General features: G+C 40.8%; 1 protein-coding gene across 1 annotated transcript in view; it reads left to right on the top strand.

The window, feature by feature from the left end:
- Positions 1-218: 218 nt before the first annotated feature.
- The window catches only part of LOC144768430 (BPI fold-containing family C protein-like), a 72,685-nt gene continuing 52,223 nt past the window's right edge, over positions 219-20,680 (top strand). The window contains exons 1-4 of the mRNA XM_078652076.1: positions 219-370; positions 12,729-12,858; positions 19,041-19,149; positions 19,773-19,901. Of these exons, the coding sequence (XP_078508202.1) occupies positions 12,753-12,858; positions 19,041-19,149; positions 19,773-19,901 (344 nt within the window). The 5' untranslated portion in view covers positions 219-370; positions 12,729-12,752. The remainder of the gene's footprint in view (positions 371-12,728; positions 12,859-19,040; positions 19,150-19,772; positions 19,902-20,680) is intronic.

Genomic DNA, 20,680 nt, shown 5'->3' on the forward strand with positions numbered 1-20,680 from the left:
ATGTGTTTACACGCATACAATCATTTCCTGCATTTAGGATTTTTGAACAGGTGTTCACCTCTTCACGTCACTTTTCTGCATTTGCTTTGGCCCCCTGCATCATACTCTCTGGCCTTCTTCACCTCATAACTCCTCTGCCTCAGATACCCTGCACGGTTACTATCCCAAATTCTCTTCTCCTCGATCACCTAGTTCCACACCCTTTGTCCAAAAGCAATAATTATCATTAGCATAATTACACCCTGCTCTGCCCAGATTCCCTTGTGACCTGTATATATGTCAAGCACTCTGGGTCCTTTCTCAGTCCTGTTCAAGCAAGGAAGCCTAAGGTAGCTCTAACCAGGACCTGGGACCAAGACAGCACCTTCAGGTATGAGCAGCACTGCACTGCACTATTATCTGTATTCCTCTCTCTCACTCCTAATGCAGTGTGCATCTAAGACACGACTTTGTGAGCTAGTACAAAAGCTATTTTACAAGTTTATTCCACTAGTTACTGGTTATCATTAATATCTTGAGTTTTATATAGCGCTAGCTAGACCCGAAGGTATCAGAGCTCTTTACATGGTATGTGACAATGTTTACAAGAAGTACATGAGGGGATTCATACGATTCATACTTAGCAGCACAACATTAAGTGGTTATAAAGTCATACAAGTATAACTCAAGGACACATTGAGGAATGGCTGTTTTCACCATCATCGAAATATGATTGGAGAACACCTACAAACCTCACCCATGACACCACACATGCAACCACCGAAAACCCACACTCTAAAATCACAATAGTTTGGTTGACCATCCCAGAAAATGGTTTCTTTCCTTTTTTTAGGGGTGTGATCTGCTCCTCAACTTCAACAATATATCACTGCCAATGTGGTCTGTGTGCCCAGTAATATCTTACATTATTAAGTATATATAATGATTAGAAGCATAAATTCACATCTCCTCAAGGCATTGGCGCAGACTGCACTTTGGAAATAATGCACAACTATAATGCCACCAATATAATAAATACATGTAACTCACAACTCCTTAGTTTTATTTACTTTGCTACATATAAGTGATAACAACATTTTCATGGACATTATTTTAAGTAATTTCTTTCACTTCCTCCCTAAACTTTAACTTGGTCATTCACAGGGTTATTTACTAAGGTTGCGCAGGAGCTCGGGCGGCACTATGCAATTTTGCACCGTGCCTGAGGATTTTTATAATGGTAACTAATCAACACAATGCTTACAATGATTTCAACAACTTTGCTTCATGTGCACCACAATTTGCTGTTTTACTTTTTTTTATATCAGCACCTATGTGCACACAAATTTCGTGTATACAATTACTTTTGAAGTGGCACTGAATTATTCTTGGTAGCGTGACCTCACTTCCAGCGTTTATACTCAATTTATGGAAAATATAATCGCAACATTGTCCAGAAATATCTGCCACCCTGTGTGTATGCATCTTTTAATCCTTTTCAGAGGTCAGTTTCACATACAAGCAGTTACTAATATGGCATCCTTCCATGAACCATACCGATCAATAAAAATGCATAACATGGTAAAATATCCTGTTTAATATTTTCTTCCCCCAATTCCACTTGCATAAATGTAAATGTCTACCTGTCAGTATATGTATGTTAGTCCAAAGTTTGACATTAATGTTCCCTTTATATAGTTTTCCAATGCATTACAGTTGCTGTGGAGTGGTTATTGCATAAGTCGATATTTTGAAAGATGAGGAAGGGGAACTGGGGAAACAGCCCGCCCCCCACCCCCGTTTAAGTTCTTCACTGCACCTGCTTGCAGGTAGATCTCCGCCCTGCTTTAAAATTCAAGCCAGTTGCCACCTGTACATTGAAAGACAGACTGCATCTGCTGTAGCCAGTTCCCATTTCATTCATCCTTTGTTCCAATTGAAGGGATGGGTTTGTGCCTTCACTGGACATTGTATTTTCTAATATAACACCCACATGTACCATAGCCAAAGTAGTATTATTCTCCTGGTGCCTGGTAATCACTCTAACTTTTGAATATACAAAGAGCAAGCAATTCGTAAGAAGGGTAAAATGAGAGATCCCGTAGGTATCATACCCATGTCAAGAAAGGTTAGAGGAATATGAATATTCAGAAGCAAGAGCCCTCATCCATTGAGTTGGGTGGCTTGATTTAACATCAGGCAGCTCCTTGTTGGGCCGATGCTGCAATGCCCACCAGGCCCCTCAAGGGGGCTCTTTGCCAGAGATCTTTTTAGAAGTTACTATCCGGTGAAGACCCTAAAGGAAGGGTGCTAAAAGTGTAGAATGGTAAAGAAAGTAAGAAGGGATAAAAATGGTTAAAGCCACCAAAAGACTTTTTTATTGAGTTGATGGATTCTGGCATATCTAAAAGGGACCTGAAACAGTGAAGTAAATGATGTCCATACATGTGTCCAGTGATCTATTTAAAAGAGGGTCAACATGTTTCTGGCCAACAAAGTAGTCATGGATGAACTAGGGCAATTTGTCAGGACCGTTCGAAACCTAATCTACATACGATCGGGTCAGTAGTCCAGCTAGTTTAAGTGTCCAATCCAAAAAACACCCTACAAGTGTGATAATAACAAACCCTTATGTAAACTAATTACATGGAGATAGATCCTACCCTATGTAAACTATTTACTTGGCTACACATCAGACACTATCCTACAGGATTGTGGAGTGTGGTTTCCTTTGCAAGACCTAAAGGGCATAGATTCTTTTTCGATAGGGTCGGATCCGTCCCCATGTAATTATTTTTCATAATGTCAGATCTGTGCCTATGTAATTAGTTTCCACTGTACTTTTTGTCGGTTTCATGTTAGTTTTCAAAGAGCCATTTTCTACCACAAATGGAAAGAGGGCATCAATATGTAAACTTAGTGTATCAATTGGATCCCCACTAGTAGGATATTTTGTACTCAACTATGTTTTTATATGAATGGGATCCTAAGATTTACAGCTAACACAGGAGGATGTTAATGGGGTAAAAATTAATCTTTACAGCTTATCCTTTAGCTGTTTGAAAGAAACCATAATAATTTGTCCAGTCCAGCATTATTATGGTAGCTTTTCCAACACAGGGGCCAGATGTAAGCACCCTGTCGTAAATTCACCCTTTACCATGAGGGACCTATAAAGTGTATTTGAAAAAATCAAATCCATCTAAAGCTTTTCAAACGTTAGTTGCATTAATATTGTGGGATTCCAAGATTCTAATGTCAAAATCATAAAAAGGTCAACTTAGGAGTTGGATTACAAAGTCAAAGGTAAAATATCTAGCAAACTGTTCTCCAATTCCAATATTTTTTTGGGTGTGACACCACACAATTATAAAGGTCACAGTTGCAGACAGGTTTACTTCAAACATTATCATCATTAGGAGTGTCCTGACTAATGGGCTGGTATTTGACTACCTTCGAAGTAATGAGACCAGGTCTACTAGTAACCTGAGGAAAGGAAAAATCTGGCCCTTTTTGAGATGAGCTCTGGGGAATACCCGAGAAAAGAGAAATTGCTGGAGGACTGAGCAGTTATGGTTCAGATTCCCACCAGATATTCATCTTAAGAGTTCAGCGCTGTCAGCAGACAACATCTCTGGGTAAAAGAAAAAGTGATCCACTGAATTCTTGAGGTTCTCATAAATCTGAGTGGGCCGCCACTTCCACAACAAACTGCCTCAAAATGAAGTAGCCACTCATTATGAGTGCCCAGGGGTTCATATGCTTAAATCTGGTCTGATTGGCATGGCTAAACATTTCTATCATGCCTGTAGGTAGTCGCTACCCCCCTACACTGAACATTACCTCTATTCACCCTCAGAATGGAGTGGCTAACAGGGATTTCTCTAGAATGGGTAGTTTCCAGTCTCTTTTAGCCATTTCTATGTGATTAATGGAATGCTATGGCAAATGTAGATGGTCAAATCAATAATTTCACCAACTACTGAATGTAAATGGTGGGCATTATTCATAGCATACTTGCAAGAGGACTTTTCTACCGAGCTTTGACCAAAGTGTTTGCTTCCCTCTTCCTCCCTGTTTCTGGAATTCATTAGCTGAAGCCATGTTTTAAGAAAATATATTATTTTCTAGTAGTACATCAACATTTATTATTTGGGTTTGGTAGCCTGAGGACTCTGAGCACCATGCCAGTCCTAATTAGTGTCACAGCACCAATACACACTTGGTAATTGAATAAATCCAATACACATATTCAGCTTTCAAGTAAGGCCATGCTAAGTTGGCAAAGAAAATGCACAGTGGCATGAGAGCTAAATGTGGCATGTGGGCTGCAGTGTTTATATGCACCACTGAAACCTAAGACTAAAATATATGGCGTGTGGGGGTCAAACACCATTTCTTTGAACAGGCTTGAGTAGGAATAAAAGCCAATTCTTTCAACTCAGCCTGGTAAAAAGTTAGAAAAAATATTTCAACGCTCTTTTTATTTACTTTCAAAATCATTTTCCTTGGTGAAAGCTGATTTTTGATAAATATATTGGAAAGTTAACTTTTAAAAAGGTACTTTGAGCTGCTAGAAATCAGACTACATTATAACCTGTTCTCCTGGGAACCCAACTTTTTAGACTGTAAACATTATTCCAGAAGAGCTGTCATCGATTTCCCTCAGGGAGGAAAATAGAGCAACTTCGGGGAGTGAGAAGGATACCAACAGTGTGCCAACAGTGTCCGCTTAGCAGGGGTGAATCATGAACAGATGTCAATACAAAGGACTGCCTCAATGGTTCTTTCCTTGAAGTTGAGGTCCTGAATGATAGCCACAGGAGTGGAAATCATTCATTCCCTGTTGTGTCACACAATTTTATGTGCCCACTGAAGGCAAAAACCGATGTACAGCATAAGGAGAGAGGAGGTTCCCTCATTTCAATGTGGGTGTTTTTGAAAGTGAATACCTTACTTGTACACAGGAAAGAAGGCTAGTGTAATGTTAAATGAGGCTCTCTGGAAGGATTTGTAGTAAAGGTAAAAAGGGGATGCTGCACCAGCAGATTTTTTTTCCATGTGAAAGTTGACAGGACTGAATTAGGGAACTCTGCAATCAATTCATGTGCACATGATAAGAAAAAGACTACACGTATACCTTTGCCTCTGAACATCCTTGGACCTTGAAGACAAAAGATTCCGCCTGATTGCTGGAGAAGAAAGACAACTGACACCCATGGACTGCGACTGATCTCTAAGAGTTGCAGGCCTCCTGTTAATATTAGAGTAGTACAAACTTTAAAATACATCTGTCTGGATAGAGGCCTGTTGCCTAGAAACCTTCTCTGGGGGCTATGGGTTGTATGAGATACCAGGACTGTTGTTACCAGCATGAATAAATGTTTGGGAGCTTTTTAAACTCCGTGGCTCAGATTTACAAATGCTTTGCGTCAGGTTTGCGTAACATTTGTAACAGAAAAGCCCATGTAAAGTGTTCAGGTGGGATTTGCTATTCAATGCAAATAAGGATTTGTATTGGATAGTAACCCAAAGAAACACAAAGTTGTGCAATGTGCTGTCTTGCATTACTTTGTGTCCCGGAGGCACTCTATGGGTAGACCATGGGTGTTCCCACGCAACCAATCATGGGGTTTGATGCAAATCCTTATATACAAAGAATTGTACAAAGGGATCTGAGCTGAATTTCTAGCCCTTCTTGAGACTGAAGCAATGAGAAGAAATGTTTTAATTCCTCCTTATTTTTCCCAGTGTACATGTGTGTTGCATTGTGCAGCACACATACAAAGTGGGAATAGCCTTGAAGCATAGGTGTTTAATTGGAAAGGATCCCTTCCGATACAATACCTATACTTCGGACAAAGCAGACACTCTTGCACTTGGTGCAGGGTGTCTGCATTGGCTCTTTGATGCCTAAAGTTCAACAGTGCACGGAGAGAGCAGAACAGCACCACATCTTCATATATATGGCACTGCTCTGCTCTCTCCCTTTCATGCAACGCAAAGCAGCTTTATTGTCTGTGCTTTGCTGTGCTACACGACTTCTTGATAAATCTGGAACAGGTACCTAGGCCAGGTTTCTAAGGAGAGTGCACCCTACGGAAACAAGGATTTTCAAGTCAACCAGCTTAGAACATTTGTCAAGGTGAAAAAGGCTTCAGCAGGATCTCACATTGATGGTATCCAGCATTGTGCAGCCCTCTTTGGTTACAGCATCCAGACTTGATTCACCGAAACATATTGGAAGAAAAAAGTGATGAAGTAAAAAGTTAAAGTTTGGGAGCTAGGTGAAGTTGCTCCAAAATCAATCTGTGTCCTGCTCAAAGCTTTAGGTGCCCAAACTGAAGGCTTCGGCTGGAGCACAATGACAACATATCTGAGTTTGATGGGCTTTTGCCAATGTCTGGATCCCAAATTGCCACATTGGAGAATTTTGCGAACTAGAAGACTAAGAAATCCTTGATTAAAAACCTTTGAGCAGTGCAAGTCACTGGATTCGCATGCCCCAACTCCATTGCAGTCAGCCTAAAATCGCTCCTAGGTACTCCTCATGAAAATGATGATATTGAGTAGTGCTTTCTGTTTTCTTTGTATTTTATGTGTCTTAAAAATCCATACATTTGTTATCATTACCTGATTTGAACCGTTTTATACCAATTCACTTTTAATTTTTTTTTAACATTTCGAAACTGGTTTGGGAGATTTATTGCTTGGTCTTAACTTTAATGATTTTTTTGTATTACTTAAACTTACCTCAAAGTTTGCTCAAGAATTGCCTATTTGCTTGTGCCATTGTTACCAGTAGTGAAACGGAAACTGACTTAGAACTCTGTTGTGGCCTAACCATATTGTGTTTATGAATTTGGTTCGGGAACTCCTTACTAAATTAATTATCCTCTTGGCACAGGTACTGTGTTGTTCAACGTCATTGTAAACATTTGTAAAAAGTATACCATTTCAAATGCACTTGGCTAGGTACTCTATTCAACTGCATGGTGAGCTTACCAGGGGGATTTATACATTAAGATAACTTGATAGGATTTCCTGTAATCTTGAACTATTCATATAGGTATATTTTAATGCCTTTCTTTAAAGTTCCTATGTCATGATGACATCCTGGAAAATCCATAAAAGAGACTAGTTATATCTTAACTGTGGCAGTCACTACTCTACTTTCAACCAATATTACAGGTCTCCAGACCAGCCAAATTAAGGCTCTTCAAATGTAAGTGAGGATGCTTGAAAATAAGTGCTTGAAATATCACACCTGTACCAACCCAGAAATAACCTGCAAGTGATGATCAGCCGAAGTGATAGGTCAATACTTTTCACAAGGACCTGGAAGACGTCTGGCCCTTCAGCCTAATAGAGTTCCCTTCCACTGACTCAACCCTTACTTTTTCTTTGACAAAGATCAGGTGAGGCAACCAAAAGAGGTAAAGAAAAGGAGAATGAGAGGGATAAAGAAGAGAAGAAGAGAATGCAAGTAAGAGAAAGAGAGAAGGCATGGGAGAGTTGTGAAATATCAAATAATACAAATTAAAAAACTGTGGCCGACCTGCTGAAAATGTCAAACTGTACACCAGTTTCAAGCCCATGATCTATTATCATAATTGCAGAGGATATGGTAACAGATCAGCTTTTTAGAAGAACCAATGTTCTACAGCTCATCCAAATCAGCTTCTAGATTAGGGAGTGGTACACAGGCAGCAAAAGCTGATATTCAAGACGTTCTGCTCTCTTGCCTTGATGTCCAACCTGAACTTTTAATTCTACTTGATCTCTCTGTTGCAAAAGGTACTGGTGCTTATTAAGTGCTTTTAGAGTGACAGGAAAACTGAGGCAGGAGCCCAAGAAAGGCCCTTTAGGCCCAATCATTCGAATCAATCTGCAGGAAGAAACTGAGAATTCGTTCTGTATTCATGAAAATAACACGTTCCATACTGAGTCACACAGGGAATGATGCAGTTACAAAAGTGCACTGATGATATTTAACTCCATGTCAGGCTAGATTGTCATTAACATCATCACAAACATGTCAGGCTTCCTAAAATACATATACATGTGTTGGAAATTGCCCTTTATGCAGGGTTACCCCCAGACATTTTGCCTTCCTCCTCTCCTTTTTTTCTGCATTTGTTCTTGTTGGCCTTAGGACTCTGGGCACCTTGCCACCACTTGCCAGTGCTGAAATGCATGTGCTTTCTTCTGAAAACATAGTAACATTGGCTTATCCATAACTGGCATATTTAATGTACCTATAAGTCCCTAGTAAGGTGCACTCCATGTACCCTGGGCCTGTAAAGTAAATGCTACAAGTGGATCTACGTTTAAAGGTAACAAAGGTCCTAAGCTATGGGAAAATATAACAAGTGAGAATAGGCATAGACTTAAAATGAAGACTATGTATCTTTTACTCCAATGTCCAGCCGGACAGGGAGGTATTTATTTTAAGAATTTTGTGCATATATACAAGATTTAGGAAGTGGAACAAGCCACAGTTTACTGGGCACAAGCCTGTACCAAGTCAGGGAAAAGGAAAGGACAATACATGGGGGAAGGATAGAATAACAGGCAAACAAGTTGGAGAAAAACGGTGGCTTAAAGTACAATAAAGTTTTTCATAAGCTCAGAACCGACAGTAACTGCAACACATGTAACAAGATTGAGAAGGGAAGCAGTACTGCACAAACTGTCGACGTTACGTTTCGATCCCTGTCTCCAAAAATTAAAATGGGATCATCTTCAGGACTACAATAAACATTTTGCCCGAATGTATTTTTAACAAGTCGGAGTACTTAGTAGAGGGGCGATCACGGCGTGGGGGGACCCGGTGGTGGGAGGCATCAGTCCATCTGGGGCGCCTGACAGTTATGCTTAGGCGGCCTCCTGATGCATCTTCACTGTTAGAGATCTAAAACAGGCACTGGGTGTATGAGGCGTATCTCCTGGCGTGCTGTTGTGCTTAGCGTTGGAGGAGTTCAGAGTCGCCGTACACAATTGGGCAAGCCTGTGCTTAGAGTTCTGTGATACGAATGGCGTCGGGCGGCGGAACTGCTGACTTGCTTGTGCCTGACGTTGAAGAAGTGGTCGCGCACAATGGGGCGAGCCGGTTCTTGGCGTTTCGTGATAGAACCGCCGTAGATCTGCGATGGGACCCGTCTGGTATGCCGGATCTACATCACTAATTGTACTGCCCACTAAAGTAGCCCCTTAAACGTACACCAGGTCCGCCATTGCAGCCTCAATTCAGTGTCAACCTGCTTGTTAGACTTGGCACTATAACGCCCTTTGCCAAGAGTTACGCTTCACTTTTATTGCACATATGTCACCCCTAAGGGAGGCTCTAGGTAACCCACAGAGTAGGGTGCATTCTAATTAAAAGGTTGGCCATGTACCTTTAAGTTTGACATGTCCTTGTAATGACAAACTCCTAAAAGAAATCACTACTTTGAAGCCTACCTGTCCCATAGGATAACATTAGGATGCCTTATTATATTTACTAAGTACTTACTTTTGAATAAGAACAGGAGTCATTTCATATTTGGAATGTAAGAAATAGTAATTAAAAAATCTCTTAAATTGTAAAGTAGGACTTTAAATTTCAATTTTGAAAATGGCACTTTTAAAAAGTTGGCATTTTCATGCCCTTACTATTTGCTGCCTGCATCCTGTCCTAGGTAACATGATTTGGTGTGGCTGGCAGTTGGACTTTGTGTATTCCTCCTAGACATCCAAAAAATAGAGATATTAGGTGTGCCTGAATGGAACATCAAGTGGCAGGATGTGGGAGCAGAGCAGGGCACTGTCCCACTTGCAACTGAATAGGCTTTACGCTGACTTCACACAAAGTCCTTGTCACGAATGCATTGGTACAGGGGAGTCAGGAAACTTCAAGCACTTCAAAGGAAATTCTCTGGAAACCTTTACTACTTCAAAGAAGACACAAGGTCTAAAAAAGGGACCTTCAGACATACTGTTCAGTATGTTTTCTGGACCTGCGGAAGGCATCTCAGAGAACTGTCCACTGCTGTGACCTGCTGTGTACTTCACAAGACTGTTTTGCTGCACCTAGAAGTACTGTTCTGCAGGCTGCAGCCTGCCTTGAACCCTCTGAGGCATGCTATACTGCTTGAGCCTTGCTTTCTCAATTGAGTCCAGGATTACCAGAGTTTCTTCAAGGGCTAGTTGGCTAGCCTCCAGGGCAGAGCCCCAGGGACTGAAAAGGCTTCAACTATCTTGAACCCACACCTGAATCCAGCCTGAGTGAGTCCTAAACGACCGATTGGATACCCCTCCAGTCCTGGACCCAGGTTTGTGGCGTGAAAAGTGCTCAGATAACCAAAATCCACAACAGGGGACTTAAAAAATGTTTGACTAAAACTTGCTCTGAAAACAGAAAGAAGACTGGGACAATCTGCTCATCTATCTGCCTAAGAAGCATTGCCAGTCGGACCTGACTTCGTGGCTGCTACCCCTACTTTCTCACCTAAGGGGTATCTGGCCTCTTGGAACTCTCATCAGCTACAATTGCGTCCCTCATCCTACTGGAGTTTTTTGGACTTCCAAAAAAAGAGAATAAGTCAGAACTTAGAAATTTCAGAGGGACTTTGTCCAGCGGCTCCCTGATGACGACGCTCCTGCCTGCAGCCTTGCCAATTGAAATTAACCTTGTCTGAACATTTTCTTGAAAAGTCCGTACGTCAAAGGTAGGTCCAAGGTTAGCACCAACTGGACCCAATCCACATCTTATATCCGACTCACACTCCATCATGGTCGGCCATATGTCTCGTGCGACTTAATGTCCATAGTTGGTGCTTTGATCATATAGGTGCTATTTTTGACATTAAAATGTATAACTCTGGTTCTATTGATTGGATTTTTTTGTTTTGGTGTCAAATAATTTGTTAAAATTCGCTTTAATTTTCTAAAGTGGTGTGGGATTTTTCTTATGTTGTGTTTCTCATGTTATTGCTGTTTGTGTGCTGCATAAATGCTTTACAAGCCTGACTGCTTTTTGTGCCAAGCTACCAAGGTCTAAGCACAGGTTAATTTAGTGACATTGTGGGTCACCCTGACAGGGACCGTGGCTGTTGCTTGAACAGGGGTCACCCCCATTCAACCAACATCCCAGTTTCTCACAGTGTATATACGTGGGTTCTCCCAATGATAACTGTTGTGAGAAAAAGTTATCATGACTGCAGGACTTTTTGGATGTCAGATGGTTGATTGTGCTGACAATTTGAGTTACTTACTGATGCATGAAACACCACATCAAAGGACTTGCAACTGAAAATTATGTGGTCTGAATAGAAACTGCAGCACTGACTGTCTTGCCTTCTGCAGAATTTAATACACCACAATGCTCCTATTACTATAAAACCAATTACTGGCAGTTGATAACAGTTTGTGAGGTCTCCTTTAAGGTTTTATCCAATCTATAACACCATTAGGAAGGCTGTGTAAATGGAAATCATTTGATTAGACCACTGACAGTGTGTACAGTGTGTAAATCTTTATGAATTTTGGGTGCTAGGCAAATTTGTACGTATTTTAACAGATAGTACTATTCTCTTAGTTTATGATCTTTAGATTTCGTATTGATTTGATAATAGTACTATCTAAATTGTTTACCTAAACAAATTGCAAACTATTAATGGCATGAAAAGACCGTAGAAATGGAAGAACAAGATTAGGGAGTTTTATGGCAAACCATTAAAGCAGAAGCAAAAAACACCCTTGTATTTGATACATTTTAATTTCATAGTGTGTGGTGCAATATATGCAAATACAACCTCCAACAAATAAAATATAAGCCCTGACGTAATGAAACGTATATTACCAGGTCACTCGACTTTCCTCTGATGGCTGCCCTCCTATCATGAGCCTGTTGTACTCTCTAAACTTTTTGTCATGTGGTTATTTGTTGGATGCAGTGGAGATAACTACCTAGGCAGTAATTCTAAAATAATGACAAAGTCATGAAAGGACCAACACTAAGAGTAAACAGTTTCCAAATAGTTACACAATTTTATTACAATGATATAAATCAATAGCTAAAAATATACATTCCATAAAAATTGAATATATATCAACCATAACATAAAAAATTCTTGTACATAGAAGAGTAAGTTGTGTGTCGACGCGTTTCGGCGACCAGCGCCTTTCTCAAGACAGATTTACAACTTTCTGAAAATAAAACAAATCTAGTTTAATTTTTTATCCATTGTCAGTTATCACAGTATTTTCTTTACATGTATAAAATTTCATTAAAAACAACTTATATATACAATGTGGTCTCTTTAGAAAAGGAAACACTGTTCGGGTCTCTTAGGTCCTAACATGATCAATACACAATACACAATTAATAATCTCAAGGATATCCTTGAGATTATTAATTGTGTGGTATAATCAGTACTGACTTTGTCATTATTTTAGAATTACTGCCTAGGTAGTTATCTCCACTGGATTATTCCCTGACCTAGGGGTTGTTTTTCATTTGTTCTCACAGGGAACCCTTGTTGTTTACAAGTGTTATTTGTTGGATGCTCACCTGTATGAAAGTCACTGGTCTGGTCCCCTGGCCTAAGAACATTGCTGGTTGAAGTAGCAACTACCACTTGCACTCAGGTCACTGACCTGCCACGTTTTGTGATAAAAAGGGAGGATATGGCTTTTCATGTGCACTGACTCAATGATCGCAAGTCTGGTTTACATTATCTGTTTATCCCTTTTCCCCATTTTTGCAGGAAAATCAAAGAGTAGCGTTAAGGATGCTGCCCAAAATATACTTCGCGCTACTGTTATGTCAAGCTGCATGGTCCATGGAAAGTAACCCAGCTCTGAAGGTTCAATTCTCCAAAAAAGGAATCAACTATGGTAAGACCTGCTGGAGCAATAGTCTGGTTAATGGAAGCGAAATCCACTAGAAAACTGTGCACTCTCAGTGGTTGTTTCAGATAATCAGTGGCCAGGAGCGGCGAATCTGTGCCATATTGTTGTTCATGTTAAACTCAATCTATGTCAATGAGTTCCATTCAGATTCATTGTATTCACGTGTAATGTATGTCGCTATCCAAAAAATCTTGCATAGCTCTGCCTAGTCCAGACATAGCCTGGCCAACAATGTCCTAGATATTGCCAACCACCAGGGAAGCTATTGCTGTGAGAACCAAATGAGAGGGCAGACTAAGGCTTTCTTCCTAAGGCACAACATTCTGGAAACCAGTAACAGCTAAACCTGATCTCTCATATCATATCCCAAAAATTAGACATATTTTTTTATCCGCCTTAGGGCCCAGCTTTATCTTTACTGATTGAATGTGGAACAAGCCAAACATCTGTAGTATTGTTATAGTCTTATAAAATCCTTGTACAAATCTGCATGCAGCACAACATTAATTTGCTAAGATAGATCACATGCTTCATACAATCACATTTTCATTGCCCAAATTTGTCCGATATTAAAACAGATAATAAGTATAAATGTATGTTTTTTGGTGTGGGGTTACAATGTGATCTGCAAGGAACTAAGCTCAGATTATTTTACCAGATATTGGTTATTTCCAGTACTTAATGTTCGTTCATTGCCTTTGTGAATGAACTCTGAAGTCTAGCGCTAACATGCTTAGTAAACAGGGCACTTTATAAGCTCATGTAAAATAACAACTTGCCATTTAAGAAATATTCAAATAAAGTACGAACAAGATGTGGGGGCATATCATCATGGACTGGTGATAATTATCGCTAAGCGCACTTAGCGCTAGGATAATTATCGCCAGGTAACGTGGAATTTTATTAGCAACGCTTATCTCAAAAGCGATACATTTCCAAGCGCTATACCAAATGTGAGATTATCGCTGGAAATCCCTGCTTTTCGTCCGAAAATGGACGCAAAAGCGGCGATAATTTTATATCGCCTCGTTGATGATATGCCCCATGGTCTTTCATCTTACCTTTAATGCAGGTGCAGAAGGCGTTTGAGTTTAGGTGGAGGTAGTCACGTGATGTCAGGTGCATGAATTGAATGAACACTCTCCTGTCCCTGCAGGGCTTGTCTGTTCTAGGTGTAAAAAGGCATGCACGAGGAGCAACAAACAAAATAAAATGCTAATAGCTCACTGTTGTAAAAGTGGTATTCCTGTTGGGGTTTGAGTTTGTCATAGAAACACTCCATGGCAAGATTCGTTCTCTAGAAACACTGAAACCCTCCCTGGAGAACTTTTTAAGTTCATGATCATCCAAATGATACTCATTTAGTGTGATAGTTTCATAGCTCGCCGTGGGTTTTTGTCCAGGTGTTCCTGTGGCTCAAAAATGTTGGCTTGGGGAGATCTTGAGAGAACTAATGAGGGCACCGGTTGTTATTACCCTCCTTAACGGAGCTCAATTTACCAACCTTGGAAGGATGAGGATTTGACTGGTGACTGCCGCAATTTAAACCCATAACGAGGCAGTTATTTTACACTTAAATATGCTTTATTAAGGACATATAAATGCAATGAAAAATATTAATAGCAAACATTTATTATTTGAAAATATGCAATATTTGTAAGTAATTCTTATAAAAATTATTCGTGTTTTGAAAACGTACACGTCATAAACAATATCAACTGTAAATACATTACATTTAATAGTTGATGGAAAATTCAATACAAAATAAAGAAACGCGAGTAGATTAAAAAGATGAAGAAAGGAAAAGTGAAAAAATACATTTGTTTAAATAGTGGAAATAAACAATAAGGAAGTAGTCTCAAGATAATAATGTGGTATAATCAGTACTGACCAGCTATTGGTGAGAAAAAAGAAAACTGTACTGTAAGTATAACAAACTGTTATAATAAAATTATTATGGAAATAATACATAAAATCATTATACCCATGCAGGTTTTAGTACATCTTTGCCAAATACATCCTTTTTTCTCACTATGGAGACTAGGGTCCTCATTTAAAAATGTTGGGTGCAGGGAAGGGCAGCAATTCACTTTGCTGCATTTCTCTAGGTCAAAAGGAAAGTACAGGAATGGGCCGTATTGATGATATACGACATATTCATGTCCAATCAGCCAGCGCTCAATTTGTTGCCTAGCACCAACGCAGATACCCTTGCATCATAATGCAAGGGCAACAACGTTGTTGGCAGGATTATTTTTGTGCAGGATGGGGCACCTTCATGCAGTTGTATGATGGAACCATGCTTGCGGTTACTATGCATGCCTTTACAATGCAGTAGTCACAACGCGGGTACTGCTACACACGTTACCTTTACCAGACTGTATGTTACAATGATTATCCCTTCACCACGCATGCCTTTACAACGAATTTTGTTGTAAAGGCATAAATGGTAAAAGCATATGCATAGTAAATGTTTTTTCCTCAAAAACAAAAACACCTCTCTCCCAGACCTGAGCCCTAAAACTGGCCACTGGCACAACCTCACTGGCCACCACCCCTAATAGAAAAACCACCCCGACCCTGAGCCCTAAACCTAGATCCCGGCGCGGCCCGCTTTACATTGCACTCCCTAAACTCAATCCCACACCTGGCCGGCATCCACAATCCTACTCCTGATCCCAATCCTAGCCCTGAGTCCTCAAATCGCCCACTTGTGCAACCCCCCCCCCACAGCCCCCAGCCCTTTAAAAAACTCACCCCCAGCCCTGAGCATTTAAGTCCTGAACCCTAAAACATACTCCCAATCCCAATCCAGGCAGAGTCCCAAAACACTCTTGTGTGCATTACCCATACCTATGGCAGGAAAAGGGGGAACAAGGCCATATTGATGTCTATCCTGTCACCGGTTTCTTCCAGGTGCAGTAGGTATTCGGCTTTCGTCACAGCTGAATGAGGTAAAGACGCTGATTACCTTTAACATACATATGCCTTTATCGCCTATACCACGCCTACTCCTTTAACGTTCATACGTTTACAATGTAATTCATTGTAAAGTCATGCGCGATAAAGGCATAATCACTGTAAATTCACTTGTGGTGAAAGCTATGCACGGTGTACAGTGCACTGCATGTGCCCATTGCAGAGCTTGTGTGCAGTCTGATACTGCCATGTTGACTGGGCATGTACACCCACTTGCCCGTCCCTAAACCTTCCCTTTTTCTTCACATCAGACACCCTTATGGTAGGCCCAAGGGCAGGGTGCATTGTAAGTATAAGGTAGGACATGCCCTGGTATGTGTGGCATGTCCTAATAGTGAAGTACAACCATTTTCGTTTTTCACTATTGAAAGGCTAACTATTCCCCATAGGCCAGAATGGGCAGTTTGATTATTACATCTTATAATCTAATAATCTTACTCAGGGAACTAGATAGAAATTCGAGTTTAGTATGCCCGAACTCAGAATGATAAAATACATCTTTTAGTGAAGTTGGTTTTAACATTCTGTGTTCTACCTACTTTCTGTGTTCTACCTACTTTCTAAAAGTGGTATTTTCTTGTCTAACCATCCAAGCCTGCTGTTTGAGTGACAGGGGATGGGGGATTCCAGGAGACAGGGTGAGTCAGCCCAGTGGTGAATAGAGAGATCTGCATCTAGATGGGAGGGAGGAATTGCACCTGGGACCTGAATAGGGCTGTGCCTTCCGTCCACAATGCTGGCTCCACCTCGTGTTTATCGTCTGATGTCTCTGCCCTGCACTGTGAAAGGAGTGAAGGAGTCATGTTAACAGAGTGCTCCAGGGGTGTGCCTTCCCTCCACAATGCTGGCTCCACCTCATGTGGGGCGTATGATGTTTCTGCCCTGCACTGTGAAAGGAAAGAAGAAGTCATGTAAACAGAGTGCTCCAGAACTGGTTTGGACTAGGCAAAGGCCCCTCTGCCCTCAGAGGACAAAGGATTTTGGCATGTAAGTATTGGTACCCTGATCCCAAGAATTTAGATCACTTTTGGACAACAAGAAGAAACCTTTGCTGAGGAGAGGAACCTGAAGAAACTGAGGAGAGACTATCCCTAAGCTGAAGTGCTGCTTGGGGGATTACCCTACAGTGGTTGCCAAAGAAAGGAGAAAGAAACTTTGTGTGCTTTATTTCAACTTGTGAAGGGTCTCCAAGGGCTTGAGAGAAGAGATTGTCTCCTACTGAAGTCTCAGGGACAACAGACTTCAACCCCCAGTCCCCCCAGAGTTCTTCGGGAGTGCCTCCTGCTGTTTTGGGCCTTCAGAGGGACTGCATGTCACTAGGAGCTGGAAGCGCGGGTCAAGAGGGGGAAGCGTGTCGCTGTCGCAGCCGCTATCATCACATCGGGGATGTCGCCACCGTAGCTGACGCATTGCACCAAATCAAGAGAAGCGTCTCGCAATGAGGAAGAAGCGTGTCGCCGTCGCAGCCGCTGCATCACTGAGTAAGGATATCACTGATGTAGCTGTCGCATTGCACCGCATCACAAGAAGCACCTCGCATCCACAGAAAAGCTTGCCACCGTTGGAGCTGCTGCCGTAGCATCACTGAACAAGGATGTCGCCGCTGCTGTTGTCGCATCCAGCGGAACCATCTCGCATCGTCAGAAAAGAGTGTTGCCGCTAAAGCCGCTGTCGTCGCATCACTGTACAAGGGTGTCGCCGCTGCAGCTGATGCATCCAACCGAGACTTCTCGCAACATCGGAGAAGAATGCCGCATCAGGAACAACTTGACGTCATTATTTCTTTGCACCGGATCTTTGCCGCATTTCCATCTTGCAACACTTTCAATGCCCTGCGTGTCACATCTTAAGGTACATTGACTCAAAGTTTTGCACTTTAAGAACTAAAGAGAACTAAGCTAAAACTACCATTTTAAGTACAGTATTTTGGATTTCTGTCATTTGTGATCTTGTGTTAAATCTATATAAAGAATATTTATTTTTACCATAAAACTTGAGTGGTGTCCATCTGTAGTGTTGTCAGTAGATTACTGTATGTGTTCACAAATGCTTTACACACTGCCTCTGAGATAAGCCTAACTGCTCGTGCCAAGTTACCAAGGGGGTGAGCAGGGGTTATTTTAGAAGTGTACCCCCTTAACCTGACTGGAGGCAAGGGTCCCTATTTGTCACAAGTACCTACCTGTGCCAACTAGAGACCCCTAAATCTAACAGTAGCATACATTAAAAGAGGAGAAAACAAAGAGAAATAAAACATGTCTCCTAGTTGCGCCTTCTCTAGGGAGGTGTATTGTTTTGGTGATGCCCCAGCTTTAAGTGATTTTGTAAATCTAGGGCAGTATCAAAATCCATGGGTGTTGCGTTGGAAAACACCACAACACCCATGGAAAGCTTCCTTGATGCAAAGTAAGACAAGACAGTGCTTTGCGCTGCCTTACTCTATATCTATGAGGCCATTCAAAGCATGCAGGGTGACTTTGTGTCGCCACATAGATATGATTGAGAGGCCCGTGCCACTGGCGTAACTAAACTTGAGGTGGCCCCCCTGCAAGGTTTGTAGAGGGTCCCCTCTAGACTCAATTAGGCACTCTCTGGCCATAGTATTGTGCTGAGGGGGCCCCCTTAGAGCTTTCCCCCGCACCGCTAGGATTGCGGGGCCTATGTTATGCCACTGGCCTGTACCACTGTAGCGTAAAAGAAAGTCGCTGTGCAGACCTCTTGTAAATACCTCATATTGCATAACAGCAGGCTTCAAAATTAACATTCATAGCATTCTTCCAATGTGATGTTATTTGATGGAAGCCCCCAGGAAAGCTAAAGATCTATTAGCTGATGGGAATGAGGTAAAATTGATGGGGGACAAACCTCTCCCAATGCGGGGAAAGGCTGCTTAAAAACAACAGTCAGATATCATCTACGGAATATTATCACCAAAAATCATTATGATTTGTGTCCAAACGTTTCCCTAACATCTAGATGTCGGAGGGCTATTAAAGGGGATATGATTTAAGATGTCAGTGGTGGGCACTTTTCTCAAGGAGTCATGTTGGTTGCATATGCGACTTTTCAGTTCTGACATTATTTCGTATTTTCAGCTTCCTTCAACGTATACCGAAAAACAGACTGCTCAACCCATTACTTCAATTTTCGCTTAGCTTCTCTTATGTTAACTTTTTCCTCCTCTTCAGGTGCTCAGACGGCCATACACTACCTGGAGCCAATGTTGACCTCTCTCCCAATTGAAGACATGCATGGGAAGGCAAACGTCAAAGTTGATGTGGACTATAAAGTCACTGAGTGAGTAGGAATGTCTTTGGCCTAAACTGACAACACACACTCTCTCTATCTATCTATCTATCTATCTATATATATATATATATATATATATATATATATATATATAAAAGATATATATATAGATATATATATATATATATATACAGAACGATTGAGTGGCATTATTAACGCAAAAGCGGTTCAAATCAAATGTTATTATTTTTTCTGTAGTTTACCAAAGCACCTCAAAATATAAACCTACACATGTCAATGTTTTTTTAAATACATAAAAAAATGTGTACTGAATTAAAAATAGATATTGCTCCAACATTTGGAATAAAGTGCCAGGTAATTATGCTTCTTATAATTTGTAGTTGGATGTTTTAAGTAGTTTTATGTTTTATTTTCAAAAGAAATATATTCATGGCATTAGAATCACAAAATTAGACTACACTAGACTGTAAAAAAATAAAGTAAAATGTAAAAGAGAGAATAAAATATGTTATAACATAACACGTTAGATAACAATGCTCATAAGCAGCACCAACATGAATTGAGATTACGTTTTACTCTTTTTTGTGCTTTTTGTCATAATTTTGCAGAGGTTGTAGCTAATTTACAGATTTTCGTTTCTTTACTTGCAGTATCAAAATAAACAAGTTCAGTATTTCTGACGCGAATATCACCTTCATCCCGGGGACTGGGATCCATGTGACAATCTCTAACAGCAGGGCAGAAGTCAGTAACAAATGGAAGATTCACAGTTGGGTGGTGTAAGTATACCAGTCATGTCACGTGCTTGGCAATCATATCATGCGAACAGTTTGGGGAAGCAAAACCCCAACCAGTTCAGTGCACAACTCTTCAGCGATTCTCTTTCAGTTCAAATTTGGAATTATTATAATTTCTTTTTTCAGAGGCAGTCAATGTTAATGATCAACTAACTTGCCCAGGGACATCTTAAAGATGTTGGGGCCCAGGGCTAAACGTATTTTGGGGACCTCTGTTAAGAACGCTTTGTATTTATGATCCAATTTCAGCTCTTTCAAGACCTCTCTGTACAGGTCACTGAGATTGCACATTCACACACTGTCTAAATTCTAAATGTGTTTACATCTAATATTGGGGGATGACGTGTGTTTTTAATATTGAAACACAGCAGCAGCTCGCTAGGATTACTACCCATAATCGTTGTGCCCCCTCCCATTTCTGATATGTGAGGTCCCGATTTGTTAAAAAAAAAAAGCTTTTTATAGATGTTGCATGAAAAATACGCACAACATTTATCTGTAAAATATCTGTTATAGACTCTCACACATCACCCACATTAATAGTAAATTAAAGTCGAACAGTATTTAAAACAATTTGTTTAATAATTATTCAAGGTCATCAGGGAACCAGTCTCTGCAGACCAGAGCTGTGTCTATCATGCGGCCCCCAGAAATGGTGAGGACGGCACTGTGGGGCATATTACAAGGTAATAGCGATAATTATCGCTATGCATGGTTAGCGGCTAAAATTATATCGCCACGCTCCGATGATTTTTACCGCT

The sequence above is a fragment of the Lissotriton helveticus genome, chromosome 7 (assembly GCF_964261635.1).
Source record: "Lissotriton helveticus chromosome 7, aLisHel1.1, whole genome shotgun sequence".
NCBI lineage: Eukaryota > Metazoa > Chordata > Amphibia > Caudata > Salamandridae > Lissotriton > Lissotriton helveticus.